This window comes from Phalacrocorax aristotelis, chromosome 1 (assembly GCF_949628215.1).
Source record: "Phalacrocorax aristotelis chromosome 1, bGulAri2.1, whole genome shotgun sequence".
In the NCBI taxonomy this organism is placed as follows: Eukaryota; Metazoa; Chordata; class Aves; order Suliformes; family Phalacrocoracidae; genus Phalacrocorax; species Phalacrocorax aristotelis.
In genome coordinates this window covers 132,499,271-132,520,292 of record NC_134276.1, presented here as the reverse complement: position 1 = coordinate 132,520,292, position 21,022 = coordinate 132,499,271, and the positions used below count along the sequence as shown (strand labels likewise).

General features: G+C 51.7%; 2 protein-coding genes across 2 annotated transcripts; one reads left to right on the top strand and one right to left on the bottom strand.

Moving 5' to 3' along the window:
- Positions 1-663: 663 nt before the first annotated feature.
- On the top strand, positions 664-15,434 carry ACRBP (acrosin binding protein). The gene is made up of 10 exons (XM_075108254.1): positions 664-688; positions 1,742-1,954; positions 5,397-5,491; positions 5,611-5,719; positions 5,860-6,271; positions 13,796-13,928; positions 14,149-14,328; positions 14,432-14,599; positions 14,672-14,758; positions 15,321-15,434. The coding sequence occupies exons 1-10, from the start codon at positions 664-666 to the stop codon at positions 15,432-15,434; spliced, it is 1,536 nt and encodes a 511-aa protein (XP_074964355.1).
- Positions 15,435-16,116: 682 nt separating this feature from the next.
- Positions 16,117-20,406, bottom strand: LOC142063937 (protein Wnt-4-like). Its single transcript, XM_075108367.1, has 5 exons — positions 19,704-20,406; positions 19,122-19,360; positions 18,101-18,232; positions 17,793-17,935; positions 16,117-16,915 (listed from the first exon to the last, which is right to left on the bottom strand). The coding sequence occupies exons 1-5, from the start codon at positions 19,766-19,768 to the stop codon at positions 16,448-16,450; spliced, it is 1,047 nt and encodes a 348-aa protein (XP_074964468.1). The 5' UTR covers positions 19,769-20,406; the 3' UTR covers positions 16,117-16,447.
- Between the last annotated feature and the right edge of the window lie 616 nt (positions 20,407-21,022).

Here is a 21,022-nt window from a genome sequence, read left to right as displayed (position 1 = left end):
GCTGGTGGTCCCAAAGCCTCTTTCGCCAGCACCATTCCCCCTTTTGCCTGGGAAGGTTTTAACATGCGGAGAGTGGCACTCGGCACCTGTGCCAGAAGCAAAGGAAGACCAGCTGGTGCTCCCGTGACTAGCTCGGGGCTCAGAAAGTGGCGCAGCTGCCTGGGAGAGATCAAGCCAGCTTCCCACTGTGTTCTGAAGCAAGCCAGTGCTGGGACACTCCCTGGGGAGCCGTTGGGGTGCATCTCAATCCCCGCAGGTGGAACAGGAACAGATTTTTGTCCCCTTTCTCCTGCAGAAGAGCACAAAATGCTTTGGGGTGCAAGGTACCTCAAAGGTCCTGCTTTTGGGGTTCCATCAGCTTGGGGGTAGCCTGGCCAGGCCTCAAATGCTGTTGTAGATTGTTGCCAGCCACCACCGTGTCCCTGAGCAGAGTGGGAAGCTCCCAGGTTGGCTCCCACTCCTCCTGCTTGCCTTGTCCCCATGGCCCTGGCTTCTTCCTTCCTCAGGGGGTGCCCATCTCCCCTCACACCCCCACAGGCATGAGGCTATGCCTCAGCTCCCCTCCACACCCCCTCCCCTCCCTAGCTGTTATGCTGTCCCCTTCTCATTCCACCGTCGCCAGGGCCACCAAGTGGGAGAGGGGTGCTGGGGCCCGGGGCAGACATGTTGAGGCTACCCTGCCTGGTGGGTGAGTGTCCCCTGCCTGGCCACTACCCACCCTCCCAGGGCCACCTCAGAGCTGGGGGCTGGGGCTGGAGGGAGCCATGAAGTCCCTGCTGCTGCCACCCCCTGCTGCTGCCCCATCTCTCACAAGACCACCCCTCTGGGCCCACTGGCCACACCAGTCCCTGGCTCTGCTTGCCCAGGATGTGGCTGGAGGCTTTTTCCCTTTCCTTTCCTTTCCTTTCCTTTCCTTTCCTTTCCTTTCCTTTCCTTTCCTTTCCTTTCCTTTCCTTTCCTTTCCTTTCCTTTCCTTTCCTTTCCTTTCCTTTCCTTTCCTTTCCTTTCCTTTCCTTTCCTTTCCTTTCCTTTCCTCTCCTTTCCTTTCCTCTCCTTTCCTCTCCTTTCCTTTCCTTTCCTTTCCTTTCCTTTCCTTTCCTTTCCTTTCCTTTCCTTTCCTTTCCTTTCCTTTCCTTTCCTTTCCTTTCCTTTCCTTTCCTTTCCTTTCCTTTCCTTTCCTTTCCTTTCCTTTCCTTTCCTTTCCTTTCCTTTCCTTTCCTTTCCTTTCCTTTCCTTTCCTTTCCTTTCCTCTCCTCTCCCCTCCTCTCCTCTCCTCTCCCCTCCTCTCCTCTCCCCTCCTCTCCTCTCCCCTCCTCTCCTCTCCCCTCCTCTCCTCTCCTCTCCTCTCCTCTCCTCTCCTCTCCTCTCCTCTCCTCTCCTCTCCTCTCCTCTCCTCTCCTCTCCTCTCCTCTCCTCTCCTCTCCTCTCCTCTCCTCTCCTCTCCTCTCCTCTCCTCTCCTCTCCTCTCCTCTCCTCCTCTCCCTTTCCTCTCCCTTTTTCTCTTTTTTTTTCCTTTTCTTCCTTCTTTTTAATTCTTTTTCCCCCTTTTGCCCCAGGGCTTCTGGTTCCCCAAGGACCCTGCAAGCAGGGGTGACAGAGGGAGACCTCAGGCCAGCTCATCCCAGTGTCCCCACTCAGCACCAGCAGACAGGAGCAGGCCACCCTGCTGGCCACTCTTTCATTTCCATCCACCTCTTGCCCCTGTTAAGGAGGGTTAAACAAAGCCTGCCTTCTCCCCCAGGGCTGCTGGCCTTGCTGATGTCCTCTGTTGCTCTGCCGGTGCCTCCTGCTCCAGGCAGCCCCCTGTCAGACCGTGAGTACCAGCTGTTCTTTGCCAGCCTGCGGCCACCCTGGAAGGCACACATCTCCTGCCAACTGCGCCAGGCACACGGCTGCCTCAGCCCCACCATCCTGCAGCTGGACCAGGAGGAGAATCATGGCCATGTCCCTGAAGGTACAGGTATCACCCTACCTCCAGGGGCAGAGGCAGGCATCACCCCAACGGGAGCAGTGCCAGCTGTTTCTCTGCCCTGAAATGCCACAGGATTATGGGAATGGTAGTGGGATGGGTCGTTTTGGGGTCTCTAGCCCAAAATTCAGCTTGGAGAAGGACAGTCCCAGCACTACATCACCGTGGTTTTGTGCAAGGGAGTTTGGTTTTCTGGCCTCTCTGCGCACCTCTTCCAGTGCTGCACTGCTATCCTGGAGAAAAAAGCTTTTCCTATTGGCAAGTCCTAACCTCCCAAGCCATAATTTGCAGTGTTTTCCATCTTGTGTTGTGGGGCACTACTGAGAAGAGTTTGACTTTGTCATCTTGTAGCTTTCCTTCGAGTGCTTGTGGGCTGCCATTAACCTGCCCATCTCCTCTTCACCCAGCTGAACAAGCACAGCTGCCCCAGCCTCTCTTCATGGGTCATGGGCTAAAAGCCATGGCCACTTCTTCAGCTATTCACTCACCTCTTCAGTTTCTCCACATCTTTGTTGGTGGGATGGCAGGGTCAAAAACTGGCCACAGTTTTCTGAAGTTCACTGAAGCTCATCGTCTCTTCCCAACAGTTCATCTTACAACCTGACCAGCTCCTTCCAGCATGATCTGGGGTTTAACGCAGAAGCTTGGCTCATAGGCTCTCATGGGCCTTTAAGAAATCTTGAGCTGATAAGCTGCTTTTTTAAGTGTTTAACATTTCAGGAGCCAAGAAATATCCCAGTTCAGAAAGCGCCATAGCAACAGCATCCTTTAAGTCTCTGCAGTCATACTTTCCCTGTACCCCTGCATCAGTGAATTTAAGTGGCATAATTATATCTGCGCAGCTGAAAAACTTGGGACTACTTCTGTTGTATTTTTCTTCAGAGGAAAAAAAATAGGAACAATTTTCTCATAAAAAATATGCCTTTATATTTAGCTATGAACGTCAATGAACTGAATGATCAGCCAACTGTGCTTATTTGGACTGCAGCTTGAGGGCAACTATTTCTTGCTTTTTTCTGCAGCTGTGTCAGGGGAAAGGGTCCCACCCTGCATCACCAGACCCAGGGACAGGTCCTGGGCTCCTTCCTCACTTACAGGCACCTGCAATCCACGATGCCATAGTGCTAGGTGCACCCAGGGGCTGTCTCTGGTTGCTCTCCTGGTGATGCCCAGCACCCCGGCACCGCTCTTTGGTATATCCAGTCACTCTCCCACAGCTGCTGCCTTCGGAGGTTAGGTTTGGCTACCAAAAGCAGGAGCATCTGGGAATGCCAGAAGATGGGACAATTTTTCAGGGTGCCCTCTTTGCCTTCTTTTCCTCCATCCCTCAGCCCAACAGACCCATCTGGCAGACTTTATTCCCCTCCATGTTCCCCTTCTTCCGGTTTTGGGGCTATTTTGGCACATGTTGCAGCCAGGCTGAGAGACTGAGCAGATGTGGCAGAGCATGTGCCCTCACAAGTTCTGTCTTTACTGTCCTCACAGACAAATGGCAGTGCTGTCTACATGCAAATATTCATGAACACTAATTGTGCCTCTTCAGGTGTGGTGCTGAGGAAAGCAGTTACCTTGTGTTTTAAGTAAGGGAATCCTTCACGCAGCCTTTCATTGCTCTTTGTTGTGGAAGATGAGAGTCAGGAGGATGTTTTGTCATGAGTGTATGCAAATAGCTTGGCTGGTTCCATCTTTTAGTGACAATGAAATTGTTAATTAATTGCCTTCCCCCCCCCCCAACCCCGTCCCTGCCCATGCTGGGGGATCCTGCAGGTGGAGTTGGCCAAAAAGCCCAAGGCAGTGGCTTCCTGACACCCAGCAGAAGCTGTAACTGTTTGCAGCAAGCACATGGGCAGGAGGAGCAGAGGAAAGAGGCAAAGGACCATATTAATTAAACTAAGCAGCTGGTGCTGAGAAGGGGTCCCCTTGGTGGGAAGATCAGAGTATTGAAAGAAGGGCAAGTATTTCCATAGGGAACATGGGCTGAGAGAAAAGAGGATATGGGGATCAGTGCTAAAGGAGGCAAGCTGCTCATCAGACCATGCCATCAGCATTCAACAGGCTGTGAGAAAGCTGAACCATGGTGAAAATCAGGAGACCAGCGAAAAGAGCCCACAGGAAACTTTATCTGTGTCAAGTTTTCCTTCACTTCCCAGATGCTGGAATGCAAACATATTTTTCTTCTCCCCTCACTCCAAAATGGAAAGTTTCTGTATCGTCTTAGGAATGGTTTATGATGGGACACAGCAAGCTGTAGTACTCCAAGTCTGGCCCTGTATGAGCTACTGGGGATGCAGTCCTGGCCTGGGAAAGCCAGGCTAACACTGGGGTTAGCAAATGGTTGGGCTTCCTCCCCTGCCCGATGGCAGCAATGCTCCTTTTGCAAAGAGTGGCTGTGTGGTGGAGTAAAATACTGCAGCTTCCATTGCACTGGTGAGGTCCATGTCCTCCACATCCTGGAGGGATTTCACGGAGCATTGCCAAAGGACAAAGAGGGGATCTGGCTTGTTCTCTACAAGGTGGGCATTCTTCTGGGCTGGAATCCTGTTGGATACCTGAAATTCTACTTTTGCTGGTGCATCCGTGGGCTCAGCACAAAGGAAGAAGTGTGTACAGTGTAAAAGGTGGTATACAAGTAACTAACAGGAGAGCAGTGCAATTCCACTGCAACCTCCTCTGCCTCAGCCAGCACTTGACCCATCTGGTCTGCACAAAGGGCTGGCTGTGCTAGCTGGGCCATACACCCACAGAGTAGAGGGAGCACAAGATTACCCCCCTCCCCCAAATCTCCCAGAGTTTTTGGCTCTCCTGCATGACCTCAGCTATCCTACGATCACTGCAGGAAGAGCTGCGGCTTTTGAGCCAGTCGGATCACCAGTGCTGGTCAAGACTATGGTGCACGTGTGTGCAGGCACAGGCTTTGCCAGGAGCATCTTGGTCCTATGGATTTTCTACCATTGCCTGCATGGCTGGGATCACTGTCAAACTATTTTGTTCTGAAGAGGTTGTTTCCTCTGGTGTTCCCAGGCCTGGTCTGGTCATCTTTTTAACCTATCACATCACTAATTGCCTTTTTTTTTTTTTTACAACCCTTCAGGGACTAGTAACAGAACCCTCATCAGATCCTGGAAACAGGAAGTTTGGGTCTCTGTAAAAGGGAAGATGATCATGTGAAAAAGGGCAGAAGGATGAACTGAAACCCTGAGTGGTTTGGAGGGAAAGTGCATGTGGCACCTGGGATTGGGAGCTGTAATAGCACAAGGCTGTGAAGTCCACTTGGGGGCAGACAGCTTTGACTTCCCCTCCAACAACAAGCCGCTCTGAAAACAGCCATCTGAGAGGTCCCCATCTCTTGTTGCACCCAGGCCAAGGGGGCAGATGCCTAAACGTGCAGCTTGCCCCCATCCCACATCTCTCCCTCATGCCTCTCCAGGTCCAGTCTGCTCTGACTTCCCAGAGGCTCCGTGGTTTCAGACCTTCTGCCAGTTCGCCCAGTACCGCTGTTTCAAACACCAATTCTACATCAAGGTGGGGAGCGGGATACAGACCAGGGGCAGGGGGGAGTATCACTTGGGAGGTGGAAGGGGTGAGGAGGAAGGGAAGATAACACAGCGGGACTCATTTTTCTCCCTCTCTCCTCCACTCAGCGAATCCCATGTCTGAGTTTGTCTCCTCCAAAAAACCTTCTCCTCCCAGTGGAGCAACCTCATGCTGCAGGCTCCTGGGCAAGGGGTGAAATTTCCCCTATGGAAGAAGGTACGACTGCAGCGAGTTGCGCCAGATGCCCCTGCTTGCCTGCTGTTCTCATGTAGCTAATCTTCTGTCCCCCTGCAGCTTTCTGGCTGACCTCAGAAAGGTGCCCTCAGCCCCTCGTCCCACTCTCTCCCCACCTCCAGGGCAGGCATCTCTGTCACCCGCTGATGCCCTGCTGCACACCAATGTGGATACTCTCCTGAAGTACTCCTATGCACTGTCGAGTCAGAAACTGCTGCCAAGGAAGATCCCCCTGGCCATGCAAGGGGTGCCGAGACCCCCGCAGGACAGGGGACTGCCTGTGCTCCCACCAACCCTGCTGGCCCCGCCTGCCCCTGCCCCCTCGCCTCCCAGGCTGGGATCCCCTGCCCGGGCAGAGCAAGCCTGGGAGCAACGCCTGCAGAACAGCATCTGGCAGTTGATCCACTTGGCCCTCTCCTTGGAGACATCCCTAGGCCCTGAGGGCACTTCTCCAGACTCCAGCACCAAGTCAGACCCAGGGAGCACGTCAGGCAGTGCCAAGGAGGGGGTGCAGGAAACGGCTCCCCGTGGCAGGTAAGGGGAAGACCCATCTCCCTGCCTGGCAGAGTACCACACACTACCCATGCAGGGCTGTCCTCATGCACGCTGGCTGGTACCCCCACAGCACTCATGCACCTGCCCTGAGCAGTTGGTGAGCACAGGCGGACTTTCTGGTGCAAGCCATCCCATACTGAGCAGTAATGTACCTGGTGAGCCCACAGAACACCCCCTGCTCCAGCACAGAGTGAGCAGAGAGAGGGTGACCCAGCACTGCTAGCGCCTGATGAGGTTACTGTCCTTGTGTCCTGAGCAAAGTGCATTTAGGCTGGGCCTTAAGCATTTAGGCTTTATCCCATGCACATGTACCCCTACACTGTGGCTATCTGCAGTGTGCAATGCCTCTGCACTCACCCTCCTCCCAACTCATGTCTCCTGGGCGTCTGGATGACCCGCAAAAATAGCTTTCTTGTGAACACAGGTCCTTGGAACACTGGAGGAAACATGTGCCTCACTGTGCTCATTGCCTCTCTGCATGCAACATGAAGCAGACGTTTCTTAAAAGACTCTGACCCAAGGAGCGCTCCGAGGACTGCTCCATCCTCACCCGAGTAGGGCAAAAGCAGCCCCAGGCTAGGACACAGAGCTGGGAGCACCCAGCCTTGGTCCTGGCTGTGCAGGACCACTACTTCTCCTTGAGCATGTGCACCTCTCTGCACTCTGGATCTGTGCATTGCTCTTCCTAGTGGTTTTCTGGTTCCCCATTCTGGCTTTGAAAGCAGCTGCATGCCAGTTCAGCCCAGGACCCTGCAACAGTCCAGTTTACTGCAATCCTTTCATGCACCCCTCTTAGCTCTTCAGGGATAGGGATGCTTTAGGAGCTTGTTGAGCATCTCAAGCTATTCCCAGCTGATCTGCCAGGATCCATTCACCTCTGTGCTCAGGCAGCTGGGGCCAGTGAGCCCAAATAGAAAAGACCTGCAAAAGGATGGTATGTTTTCACTCAAATTTACTTTTTTATCCTTTAGTACTTTGTGGCAGACGACCACTTGCTTTGACTGAGATGCAAAGATTATTTTGCTTGCCAAGAGAAAAAAAAAATGCTGTCTAGGTGTGGTTTTCATAGAGAAGTCATTTTGGTTTCATTCTGTTGCTGGCTAGTTCCTGTAAGCGCATAGGTTTTGTGCATTATTGCACATCTGTGGTTTTTGCTAAAAGCACTGCATACTACTACCGTTGAGCCAGAGATCCCACTTCTGCATGTAAAAGCGAATTGTATTGTGTTGTTAAAGCTGTAAATGTTCTCTTGGAAGGCTGTAACTTATGTCATCCTCCTTCCTAATATTGTAGGAGGCTTTTACTGCCTGGCAAATTTTTTCTGGTGTTATGTACTCTAAGGCAAAATTATGTTTCATTGAGGATATGTTCATTTTCCCTGCCTCTGAAGTTGAGCCTTGCTCTGATTTAGTTATATTGGGATTATTGAGGGACTGGTGTGATTGCAGATGACACTCGCTATTCTGCTGCAGAGTTTCTCAAAGACACTAATGCTGACTGTGTGTCTGTAATCTGGCAGCCGAGCCCCATCAATCATGCTAAGCAAAGCTTAAACTCAAGTGAGAACAAAAAGGCAAGAGAGACGCTCCTGTTGCCTTTGCTGCTTGCCACATCCTGCCTCCTCTGAAAGGGACTTCAAAGCATTACCTAAAAAAGGGGCAACATGCTTTGAGGCATTTCCATTCCAGCAAGAGGAGCAGTGCTGGCTGGGTACCATTCAGCATCTGGTTTAACACAAGGTGCACATGGTTGTGATGGGCACTGAACCCAGGGCTGCAAGTCTTCCCCAGGGTCTTATGTCCAGTGGGATAGCCATCCCTTCTCGCTCACCCCACTTGTGGCAGCTGCTCTGGTAGTTCTACCAGCTTTCATGGTACATGACAAAGGTAGCTGTGACCTTTAGAGAGAAACATGATGACAGTAGCAAAATAACAAGAAGAACTGGCAGCATACTTTTGCTGTGTTTCTGCTGGCAGTGAATCATTACAGGGGGAAAAAGCATGTCATTGCATTTATTTTCAATTTTTAGTCCTTATTGTGCTTTCTGCCCCCCTTGACTATTTATTTCCCAGTATTTTATCTCCTTGGAGTTACCTATATGCCATGACTCAGTCTTGCAGTAAGCTGAACAGAACTCCATAGCTGTCATCTTATAAAACCTGCACAACTCATTTTCTGTAGCAATTTTCAGTGTCCCTTTAAAACACCCACACACTCCAGCTCTGCATGCACCATTCAGCGATGGGTTTCAGTGTTTGGGTATGCAGAAGGAGGTCAGCCTCCCTTCCCTTCCCTGCACTTCTGTTTGCACACAAGAATTGTGTTTGCCCTTTTGCCCAGGGCAGTGGGAAGCTGCTGCGTTGTTTGTCTGCTACGACCCTGACACCCCTTCCAGCATCACGGCTGTCCTGGATACAGACCCTGTCCCGTTGGTATTTGCACGCAGATGCTCATGGTTTGCATGAGCCCAGCTTCCCCAGCAAGGCTGAGCCGAGCCCTCCTGGTGGCTGCACCCTCCTACTCCTGCTTTACTCCTCCAAATAGTCCTTGCTGTGTTTACGTACTTCATCCCCAGGGGCTTCCATTTTAAGACAAGACCCTTCATTACAACTACAGTCCCCAGAAAAGCACTCTCTTTTAATTATCATCACCTGTTAACAATTACTTTTTCTTTTCTATCCTGGGTCTGGTGGTGCGGGATGGGACCCACTCCCCTGACACTTCTCAGCTTTCAGTTCTGAGGAACTACCTGTCACTTGGGGATGATGTAGAGGCATCTTTTGTTTGTTCAGTAAAGCCAGGGCACAATTGAGTGTCTCCAAATTGCTACTGTGCATGGCTAGCTGTGAAAGGGGAGTTGTGACAAGGTAGGTCATCTTCTTGCCACCAGGCCAGATGTTCAAGTGCTCCCAGGCTTTTGAGAATCTCAGAGCAGGGGGCTGTCAGTGTCCCAGGTGGGAAGAGGTAAGAGGCTGCAATATTGTGTGGGTCAGCAGGAGACATGTATTTACAAAACATAAATTTCCCCACACTTTGACACACACACCCCTGATCCTTGGGCAGCTGTTATGTTCCTGTTCTCCCACTGGTTCCTGTGTCGGGTTACCTGCTGGGCTTGGTCTGCCAGGTACCTAGTCAGCCTGCCTGCCTTCTTGGCATGCAGGCCAAGATCTCTTGTTCTTTCTGAAGCTGAAGCATTTTCCTTGGTGGTTTTAGTTTCCTGCAGCAACCCACCTAAATCAGAAGTTACAAAATGCTGGAAAGATGTTATTTGCTCCTTCTTTTCTGCTTCCCTCAGGTATTCACTCCACCTCACACAGCCAGCCAATATCAGGGAGGTTCAGCAGCTGAAGGTTAATGGTGAAAATCTTTGCCATTACATTGTGGGAGAAATGGATGTTGTTAACCAGCCCTCTTCAGCAATACCACTGAAGTAGGCTCTGTGTGTGCTGCTCTGTGTCTTGAGATGCTAAAGCAAGATAGGTTTTTATCTGAAGTTTTCTCCTTTTGCCTTTGAGCATTCACTGCTCTTGGCCCACAGATTCTTCTTAATTATATTTTTCATATTTTCTTTGAAACTTTGCCTCCCAGTACCTGTTCATTTTTTTTCCAGGGCAGCAGTTAGGACATTAACATGCAGAGGTAATAAGCTGGGGAGGGATTTGCATTAGGAAATCACTGTAGACAGACCTATCTGTTTCCCTGATGCATGGGGAAATTTCTGCACATCCACAAACAGCTCAGCAGTGTGTCAATGAGTGCAGGGGGGCAGCAACAGTGCTGTACCAGGTCTGTATCATTTGTCTGTGGTGCCTCTGTGATGGGACACAAAGCCTCAGTGCTGCCATAAGGCAGCAGCAGTGGGAGAGTGGCTGCCAAAGAGCAGTGCCAGAGTGCTGGGAATCACTGGGAGAGGAACGAGGGACAACCCCCGGGTGCACCTAGCACCATGGCATTGTGGATTGCAGGTGTCTGTAAGCAAGGGAGGAGCTGGGTCTGGTGACGCTTCTCAGCTGCTTTCAGGAACTAACTTTCACTTGGGGATGGTGGAGGTATGTCTCACTCATCCAGAAGTGGTAAACCAAATCATAATTTTGCAACCATGAGGCCAGAAAACCTTGCAGCAGAGATGGAGAACAGAGATAGAGGAGGAAATAGATGTGACAAGAGAGCAACAGAATTTCCTGGCAGCCTCAGGCTGACGGCACTATTCAGTTTCCTGGGTGGGTGAGCAGAAGTTATGGACACAGTTCGTGTGCATCTGCATACATGGTCAACAGAAAGGTGCATAAGGACCGCGAGGCTTTCTGACCTGCATGAGCCAATCATATCAAAAACGGTCTATAAATCTAAAGTTTGCCATGCAGCAGGGGCTCCTACCCACGTCTGACTTTGCGTCTGTTCTGAACAAGTAGGTCATCAGCACTCAGCAGATGTTTTATCGCAACTTATGAGCTACTTATGGAAGCACTCTTTTTAGAAAAGACTGGTGCCGAGTTCCCTTTTACTGCCCCTTTGCCTGTAATCATCTATTTGCATCTTGTTCAGGCTGCACGTACATGTGTTAGAGAAAGCAAAGACTGTTAAACCCATTTATTAGCAGTTGCTTTCTAAGCCTTAGGTTGTTATTTATTGGCTATTTTTAAAAAAGTACAGCAAGCTGGACAGCTTTCTTCTTTTTCTACCTCAGTGGTGAAAACACCAGAGCTATTCATATCATTTTTAATGACTGTTAATGTGCCTCTCCCTTTAATGGCTTGATCATCCTGTTGTGATGAAGAAGCAATCAAATCACAATGTGCCACTGGAATAACAAGCAAGTGGTGGAACAACAGCCAATAATGACATATTTGTGGATAAATTATTTAAAATAAGTTTGAGGAATAATATCAGGGTCATTAATTGAAATTCGTGAGTTCCATCAAGATGACCCAGCCAGTTTACCAAATCTTGAAGGCGAAGATCCTAAGCAGTCAAGCATCTGAGTGGTGGAAGGGACTCCCTTCGGCTGCCACAGATTTATCAGCAAAGTAGACCAAACACTTGTTAACCTGGGCTACAACTGCTTAAGAGACAAATTGTCAGTATTGGGTAATTCCTGCACAAAGAGCAATCCTTTCTAGAAAAGAAATGCTAGGTGTGCCTTGGGAGCTGTGACTGGTTCTTCTACCAGTGACATCCAGCTCCCAGTCACAGAAAAATGCTGAGAGGGTTGAACTGAACAACCTTAGACAAGATTTTCAAGTAGGATGAGCACAGACTTTGCTCTAAATTTAAAATTTCATGTTCTTCTTGGTATGCTAAATGGTCTGAATGTTTACAGAGCAAACAAACTGCCCAAAATATAAAGGATCATGCGGAGCCATGGGATGGAAGAGTGGACAAAGGGGATATTACAGGTTCTGGAAATACTCTCTGCAGGATAGGTGGGCTTTGTTTCTCTTTTTTACTGCTACATTTTACTTCTTTCCAGCTTTAGATGAAAGAGTTGGTATCTGTCACTGCTGTCCTCAGTTTCACTCTTTTGTCCTCTCTGACCTCTGGCCTTCTCTGCACAAGCCTCTGACCACGTTGGTCACACTGTGGTGCATCACAGTAAGTGATGCACAGGTTTGCAATATGTAGATCTCCAGTTTTCAGCCGCACTCAACTTTCCAGTGGATGTCGTTTATGTGCTGTGGGGTGGCACCACCGTAATTTTTTCATGTCTGTATCCACAGAATACAATTTGCAGCTTGTCCACAGCACAGTACAGGACAGTGTGCTGAAGGAACACCTTCACTTGCCTCGATGCAGGCTAGAGCATCATCTGCTGCACTGTGATAAAACAAGTTTGACTGTAACATCTTTTTAAAAAAATCTAACACTCATTAGATTTTCTGTGACTAAAATTTTCCAGGTTCTCTTGTAGTATCTAAGTGAGAGAGATACCTTCAGAGATCCTGACATGCTCATTTGCTGCTGGTTAGTGTGAACTGTTTGGGTACAGGATTGCTTGTTTCTGACCCGCTGCAAGTGCAGAGCACATACTGCAAGCTCCTTCATCCATGGTGTATGGTGAGGCCCAGGGATCTATTAAGGAGGTGCACAAAACTTCTTCCTATTAGTAGCCCTAATGCTCACCCACATTCTCCTACATGAGTGCACACCAAAACCCAGTGCAAATGCCAAGCATGTTTTGTGCATACGGTGTATGCCTCTCACATTTCTATGGATCTGTGAACACCAGTCACTCCTTACAGCTTGATTTGTTCACACACCATGTAATTGCAAGAGCTTAACGGTGGCAAGATTGTTCTCTGTTAGCCTTCAGGCCTGGCAATTGCTCTGATCACTCACCCTGGCCTTCCTGCTCAGCACAGGACATGGAGCCATGCCTAGTGAGCCCTGAAGGAAAAACCATATCATGTGGCTGAGCTATAGACCCTTCTGTTAAGAGAAGTTTGGGATATCTTTTTGAAGTTTCCAAGCTGTGGAGAAACCACCCCATCAGCTGCTCCTGTGCTAAATACCCTTTGTATCAGGAACATGCAGCTAATTTCTGGTTTGAACGGATCTCACCCCAAATTCCAATCACCAAAAATCATTACTCTTCTGTTTGTTGATGAAGACAGCCTTCCAGCTGGTCCTCATCTTGGTAAATGTACAGACTGACTGAGTGGCCACCCACTAGTGCCTTTGCTCAGATAAGTATAGATTTTTCCATTTCTTGCTCCAGGTGAAAGTTTTCCAGGCCTTAGGAAATTTCATCTTCATGACCTTTCTCCAGGTTCTCCACCTCTTTTTTTTATTTTTTTAAGGCTAATTGGAAGGTTTCCAAGAAGTTTCAGATATTCTTAGAAAAAATTCTTCATACAGGTTAGCCCATGCATGAATTTTAAGTGCATTGTAACATAAGCAATTGCTGCTCTTATCTTTTCTTACTTTCTGCCAGATCATTTTGTTTATTTATCGATTCTGTTTCCAGACTCAGAAGACAAATATTTCATGAGAATTTTTACCTCTTCTGCATCATTGCTGAGAATTCATACCATCCCTGCCTAATAATAGTTCTGTATTGTGTGTACAATTTCTTCTGTTCCTAAGAGATGTAAGATATTCTTATTGTCTTTGTCCCACTGTCCTTAAATTTTATACCTTTAGCTTCCCATGTTAGTTTGGATGAACAGTCCAATCATTGTTACCAGTTTTTTCCCCTTTCTGTCAAATGCATTGGCTCAAGCAGGAGGGAGGCTTAGTAAGTTATATAGTCCAGACCCAAATGGCACATGCTCAACACTCAGCAGACCTCTAACAAACACCTCCCTGCTGTGCACTCAGATGGACAAAACTAGGCAGCAGCTGCTGCAGGGCTGCTGGGAGAGTTTTTCCAGCTGTGCTCCTCATCCAGCCCCTCTCACATTGGGGGTTGTTTTCCCCCATTTCAGTTTTTAACTAAAGATCTGTCTCTTCAGCTTGTGACAAGAGACAAGACTTAACTTTCTCCATCCCTTTCTCTGTCAGCCTTTTAGCCCTGAAGCAGGACGAGGCAGTGATTATCCTGTGCTATGCAATGCTGGAGGGAAACTGTGTCTCTTCAGTGGTCACCCAGGCCTGGAAGGAGATGGAAGAAAGAGTCCTTGGGTTCGGAGATTTGGTAAAGATGCTGATATCCACCTTTGGTCCCCACTGTGTGCAGGGCTCTGCAGTGCTGACCACAATGCTCCAGCAGCCAGAGCTTGTCAGCACTGTCCTTTCAGGTGCCGCCTCCTTGGAGAAGCTGACCTGTGTGACTAGGGAGGCAAACTCCAAGCCAGGGATATGGCAGCCCCTCAGTTTCCTTTTTCCCTGCAACCCCTCCAATGTATCCACCCTAGGTGTGTGACAGCCTCGGGCGGCATCACATGGACCTGTGCCCTAACTGTGCTTTCTGCTCGCTGAAGAGGGAGCAGTGTCAGAACATCAAAAACCTGAACCGTGTTCAGTGCAAGATAGGCAGCTTTACCACCTACATCAACCCTCAGATCTCAGCCCAGTACCAGGCCATAGGCAACAAGGTACAAAGTGTGTTGAATCTCCAGCTGGCCTCTGAGGAGAGGCCTGAACTGGGTGGTGGGGAAGGGGAAGAATCATGGCTCTCTTTATCCCACCACTTTGCAGACCAGCTCCTCGGAGGCCTCGGAGTACTATGGCATGGAGGTTTTCAGAGGGCTGAGGGCGGAGTACTGGTGCAGTCAGATGGCCATCCATGGCTGTGAGGATCCTCGTGTGGCCCTCTGGCTGAAGGCAGAGTACACCACCTTCCAAGACAGAGATGCCCCGAGCAAGGTGGGTGCCCAGTGAGTGCTCCCATCCCTCCTTCTCCTCTTCTTTCTCTGGCCTTCATTCCCGTCTCCCCAGGTCTGTGACTCAGGTGGAGTTCAGCACCCCAGCTACTGTGCGTTCAAGAGCCACCAGTGTCTGTTGCAGAGCCTCTACAACCAGAAGGTAAGAAGCAGCACTGCCCTTTACACAGCCTTCTCCTCCATGGCTGGTCCGTCCACAGCCAGCCCCAAGTCCCTGCAGGACTCAGTGGCCTACTCCTTGTCCCTCCAGTAGGACACTCTTGGGTGTGTTTGGGGGGTGAAAATAGTGACCCAAGCATGGCTGGCAGGTAACTGAGGCAGCAGGATTTGCACAGATGCTGTAAGAGGTGGTAGTGGAGACAGTCACTAATGTTGAGAGAGAGGAGCTGTGGGGAGCCTCCTACCTGTTGAGGCATCCCTGTATATACCTGCAGGGGAGGGTCTCCACCATCTACTGTGTGCTTCCTAGGTGGTAACAAAAACCAGAAACACCAGAGCAGGACAGGGGAGTAGCCTGCATCTTAGGAAACACATGTCCGGCTATCATCCTCTCTCTCCTGCTTCCCAGCTGGTTCTCCCCTCTTCCCTCTTGTCCGCCCATCATCGCAGCCTCCAGATGCCATCCATCCTGGGGGTCCTCTTTCCCTGGGGGAATGATGGGCAGTGGTATCAGGCCTATGATACCTATCAGGCTTTCCTTGCAGGTGTCTCACCGCAGTTGCCACAGAAACGAGACATACCGGGTGTTGAGTGAGAAGGAGGGAGAAGAGGAGGTGCAGCTGTGGCACCAGAGGTTCCTTAGCCTCACCAAGGGGTGAGGCATGGTAGCGGGGGAATGCCTGGGAAGTGCAGGGCTCCAGAGCAGGCTCTCTGGTGCTGTAGTAGGGCAGAGAGCCTGGATAGACTTGGGCAGCTCTTCCCAGACCCCTTGCTGGCCAGCCAGGTCATCATGGCCAGATCTCCCCCTCTGAGCACCTGGTCTGCACCATCAGCAGTGGCACACCAGGAGGGGAGCCTCACTCAACAGCATTTCACTGTGGTGTCTGCTGGAACTCCTCCTGAAAACATTTTCTCCAGCCAAACGAGCAGCTGAGCATCAGAGAAGGCATCAGCCCTGGGAACCTGGATTTAGAGCCACTGGCCCAAGTGTCCTTGTCTGAAGTCCCCAGCCACCTCTTGCCTCCCTCCCCCTGCAGGCCTATACCAGTGTAGTTCTCAGAAGGATGAGTCGTATTGTATAAAGAACCCATTTGCGCTGCAAACCTAATTTGCTCCCTTCTCTCTGCTGCCACCTCTCTATTACACCCCTCAGTGACCCCTCTCACAGCCAAGGTGGGTCCCTGCTCCCCCCTGCTCCACTCCTTGCTGCAGCCTGTGTGGCCACTGAGCACAAGGACTCCGGTGTGGCCTCGTCCCCTCCCCGCCCATGGGAGGGAGCAGAGTCAGGTACCCTCCAGGTCCCAAATGCTGCATGTGAGTAAGGAGCCGACACACTGCTTTCCATTGCAGCTGGTTTATTTCTGAAGTTTAAGGGTTTATTTGGCCTGTGTCCTCCAACCCTCTGTCCAGAAAAATAATTCAAACCACAAAAAAGCCCAATGAGGCCGGTGAGAGGGTGCTGGGTGGGAATCACACAGGAGCTGGTGGGACCCATGGAACCAGGAGCTGCTCTCTGGCAGGGAAGCAAAACCCCACATCTCCTCTGCTCTCTCTCAGGCTGTGTATCTCCCCCACACCTTCCCCTGCTTCCCCATGTCTCTCCCGAGGCTGTCCTCTCCCTGGCTTCCTTGCAGTCCCTTGGCAGCCTCCTGCCACCCCGGCGTGCTCTCCCTCAGCGGCAGCTGTGCACCTCCACCAGGTTCCGGCACTGCTTGCACTTGACGGAGCAGCACCAGCGAAACTTGCAGCTGCACCACTCCACCACCTCTGCCTGGGCTGTCTGGAAGCCCCTGCCGCAGCACAGGAGCTCACAGCCATCCATGGCTGGGGATGTCCGGTTGCACTGACGGCCAGAGGTGCCAAAGACCCCACTCCGGGCATCCCAGTTGCAGAAGTCTGGGCTGGCCAACAGGTAGACCAGGTCATGAGCCGTGTAGGGCTTGAAGCGAGAGCTCTTGGGCACTAGGAGCTTGCGGGAACCGACCCGCTTGGGGTGAACCTCTGTCGCCCCCTCAAACTTTTCCTTGAGGACATTGCCCACCTTGCGAAAGGGGGGCATGACCTTCCAGCATGTGCGTACCTCACAGGAGCCCGACACACCATGGCACTTGCACTCCACCTTCATGTGGGCCAGGAGAGCCTGGGGAGTGGGAGGCAGCTGCCAGCCAGACCCAGGAAAGCCTGCCCTACACCTCCCATACCTGTGGCCCCCCAGCAGCCACTGTTCCCCAGCACACCTCCCATGGGTCTGGAGGGCAGGATAGGGCAGGGCAAGGAGGGGCAGGGCAGGGCAAGGAAGGGCAGGGCAGGGCAGGGCAGGGCAGGGCAGGGAAGGGAAGGGAAGGGAAGGGAAGGGAAGGGAAGGGAAGGGAAGGGAAGGGAAGGGAAGGGAAGGGAAGGGAAGGGAAGGGAAGGGAAGGGAAGGGAAGGGAAGGGAAGGGAAGGGAAGGGAAGGGAGCAAAAAAGTCCTTTTTAAGCCAAGCCAATATGAAACAGAGGGGGATCCACTCCGTTGGAAGCAGGCTGGCTTGGGTCTGTAAGTGAAATCCCTGAGGCAGGGGAAAAGACAGGGACCATGGGGCTGTGGGGAGGGGAACAGATCTGCCCAGAGCCAGAGGATGCTCAAGAGACCAGATCTGACAGCAGCCCCTACAGAGGATGGTGTCTTTGCTCAGGAGGGACTGGAGGAGCAGGGAAGCTGTTCATAGCAGAGTGGGGAAATTAATTTCCTTTGCAGAAGAGGCCAGGGTAAATCACAGCTGGGCTTACTGAGGAAAAGAACTCTGCACAGAGGCAGCTAGGGGAAGCTGGGACCCCTCTCTGTGCAGGCAAGAAACCAGCTCAGTGTGAGCAGTGCAGTGCTAGGCTGAGGAAAGGCACCAGGACACAGACACCCTCTGGGAACTCATGGCTCCTTGAACTGCTCCTCAGGGTGAGGAGGCTGGACTGAGCCCCACCTAGCCAGGAAGAAGCCCCTGAAGCTGGGCTTGCTTCCCAGCCCTTGATTCTGCCCTTACCTTCCTCCCAGCCTCATTGTTGTGAAGGTTCATGAGCGCTCGGCTGGAGGAGATGCCACGTCTCCTCTCGGGCTTGTCTACGAAGGCTTGAGAAAAGGCAATCCCGTAAGACAGGTTATCAGAGCAGCCTGACCATTGGAAACCTGCAGAGGGAAAGCAGCCATAAGATGAAGAAAGAGAAGCCCTGGGAGTAGCTTCCAAAGGGCTGAGGGCTGTGGAGAAGGCAGGTGTCTCCTCCCCTGGCGAGGGCCTCCCCCATGGATCTTCTCCTCTGCCACCACCTCCCTGCCACTGGCTTTCTCCTTCACCTTTGGGGCTGACTCCTCGGATCTTGCTGTCACAGCCGCACTTCTCCAGCTCCCCACGGCTGCAGGCACGAGTCACGGCAAAGGCAACACCGGCAGCAGAGATGGCATGGATGAAAGCAGACTCCCGTGTGCCTGCAGTGGGGAGAGAAATGGCACCAGTCTGTCGGGGTGGGGAGGCACTGACGGGACATGAGGGTGGGGAAAGAGGCTGTGGCTGCATGTAGGAAGGATGCATTCAGATGAAGACTGCTTGGGAGAAATCACTATCAGGATATTCAACCAGTGCTGCTGTTCCTGAGGCCTGGAGCCAGTAAAGGGCATGGCTCTGTGGGGTCCTTCTGGCTCAGCGCCCTCACCTTGGTACCCTAAATTCCTGGGCTGGGTGTCCCACTGAGGGAGAGAAGTCAGCAGCCCCCAAAGGAAGTGAAAGGGTAGCAATGGTAGGGGACACCAGTCACTGAGCCTCCCATGCAGAGGGGTCTGTCAGGGAGGACCCTGCCAACTTGTCTCTAGAAGCCAGAGGGAGCCTGATCATAGTTCCCTCTATGGCCCTTCCCATGCAAATGCATGCAAAATTTGTTATATGCTGTTTGGGGGGCATAGGCAGATCCTTTTTCCCTGCCCTGCAATAAAAAGGGAATGCAGCTTCAACAGAAAGGATTGATTTGAGCTGCTACTCCAAAGGTCTGGGCTGGTGTCAGCATCGGGGAGAAGATCTACCGGTCTGCAGAGCTGGTACCCAGCAGAATGGTCTACATGGGACTGAAAAGCCAAGTCTGGCTGAATGAGGAAAAAGTTTAGCCAGAATATTAATATTTGTAACAGCACATGCATTTTGGTTCAGTTTGCTCTCTGTTGACATCTGTGTTGCATGTGGAGGAAGGCACTGGGCACTCTGGGGTTGGGCCCAGGGTGACACTTGCACACTAGCTCAGGAAAGGCTGATGTGTTAAGGGGACCCCGTGGGCATACTGAAGCAACCCCATGCCAGCTATGCCTGTGCCACCTCCCCCTTGCTGACCTTGGATGGTGACTTTGCCGAAGACCTGCAGCCCCTGCAGGGTGGAGCAGTTCCACCGGCGAGAGTGGAACTGGTGCTGGCACTCCTCAACAGCCAGCTCTGCGCCTCGCTTCACAGCATCCATGGCTTCCACCTGCCGCTGGCAAACTTGGACCTGCTCTTCTACCAGCCCCATCAGGCCCTCACAGCCACCGGGGTCCTGGAGGACTGCCCGCAGAGAAGGCTGCTTGGCCAGGTACCTGTGAGGCAGGGGAGAGATTCATTTGCAGATGGGCTAGAGCCAGGACCATGTCTGCAGGGGACTAGTCCTCTGTAGCCTTATTTTAGAGAAGAAATGGGGCAGGGAAGGGAATTGCTGCCTCTTGTCTGTGTTGAGCTGGACATTCCTGGTCTGCACCTCTTCAGCTTTCACCATCCCTCTCCCTTCATGATCCCAGAGATACCTCCCCTAATGTGCTGCCTTTGGGTTGCCCCAGGTTCCTTCTTCCACCCTTTTCTCACAGATCTGCCTGTTTTCTTGGGAGGCAGCACCTCCCCAGATTACTTTCCAATCCACACAGTAGAAGTGCAAAGCATACTTACAGCCAGGTCACGGCAAGGACATGCTGCACGGGGACCAGCACCATGTACAGCCACACCATCTCCATCCTGTCCCCAGCAAAACTCCACCTTCAGCCACGGTGTAGCAGCCGCCACCTGAAACCCCTTCTGTGACCTCCCACTGCCTCTGCCTGACAGTCGCTCTCACAGCAGCTCCAGCCCAGCACTGCAAAGCACAGGTAGCCCCTGCCCTGGGTAATGACCATGGGCTGCCCTGGTATGCCTGCCAGCATTGGAGACACGATGACCCGCAGAAATCTGGCAGGTTGGCCCTGGCAAGGGCATCCACGCTGGTGCTGTTCCCTACCTACAGCTTGGGCAGCATCGTGGGAAAGCCTTGAACTAGGGCTCTGGGGTGGGCATCTGTCAGAGGGAGCTCACATCAGTGTCAGACCTCCAGCCTCTGCCATCCCATCAGCAGAGTCTGTCTTCCTCTGCAGTCAAGTCACTTCACCAGCAGGAAGCAGCCCAAGACCCAGTCAGCAGCAGACAGAGCCTTCCACGCAATAAAAACCTGGCAGCACCAAGCAGCTGTGGCTAGACCTTCCCGCTTAACATCGCTGTGTCACCAAGCCCTTTGGGGAGCTAGAGAGTTTCCTTGCAGTGACAGGTCGTGGGAGCAGAGAGGGGAAGCCTTGCTGCCTCTTTCATCCTCAGCCGCCGTCCTTGAGGACCCTCCGTCATCTGCCTCCTCCACGCTGGAGATTCTTTTTTTCTACCCTGCAGTCCACATAGCTACGGCAAATAGACACAGCCCAGCTGCTCCCTGGCTCTCTTAACTCTTTCCCTGGCAGCTCTCCCTTCACCCCTATCATTTTCTTCCCCATGGCAAGAGAGATGGTCCTTGCCCTTCTCCTAAGCAGGCATAATGGAGTAGGTACCCCTCTTCTCAGTGGGTAGCCCTTTCCTCAGACCCCCTCAGAGTCTAGAAAAATGTGAGTTCTGTGACCAGGGAGCTGAAATTTCCTGGGAGAAAAGCCTGCCATTCCTCCAGCAGGCCTGTGAAGTGCCAACTGTCCCGACCACCCTGGAAGTTGAAACTCCTCATGCAGCCCAGAGACTTCTGCTTTTCCTGCCTGAATCATTCAGAAAGTGAAACACAGCTGCTCTGACACTGCTATGGTTCTTCCACTATAGCCCCACATGTAGGTTAACCCCTTTGATATGCTCTTCCACATTTCCCTGCACAAAGAGGTCTGAAGAGCACTGGGGTTTATCAGTCATCCTTTCAAAACTGAGCAGCCCCTCTGTTGCAGCATGCTTTCCATCTCTCTCCTTGCCTTCCCAGCTCCCTGTGTCCC

Bases quoted from the DNA above. Each gene is read 5' to 3' on its own strand.
- ACRBP (XM_075108254.1), top strand. From the start codon at position 664: ATGTTGAGGCTACCCTGCCTGGTGG. The intron at 6,272-13,795 runs GTAAGGGGAAGA...TTTCTCTGTCAG, and splicing joins GAAACGGCTCCCCGTGGCAG to CCTTTTAGCCCTGAAGCAGG. The intron at 14,329-14,431 runs GTACAAAGTGTG...ACCACTTTGCAG, and splicing joins ACCAGGCCATAGGCAACAAG to ACCAGCTCCTCGGAGGCCTC.
- LOC142063937 (XM_075108367.1), bottom strand. From the start codon at position 19,768: ATGGAGATGGTGTGGCTGTACATGGTGCTGGTCCCCGTGCAGCATGTC. The intron at 19,361-19,703 runs GTAAGTATGCTT...CCTGCCTCACAG, and splicing joins GTCCTTGCCGTGACCTGGCT to GTACCTGGCCAAGCAGCCTT. The intron at 17,936-18,100 runs GTGAAGGAGAAA...TTCCCTCTGCAG, and splicing joins CCGAGGAGTCAGCCCCAAAG to GTTTCCAATGGTCAGGCTGC.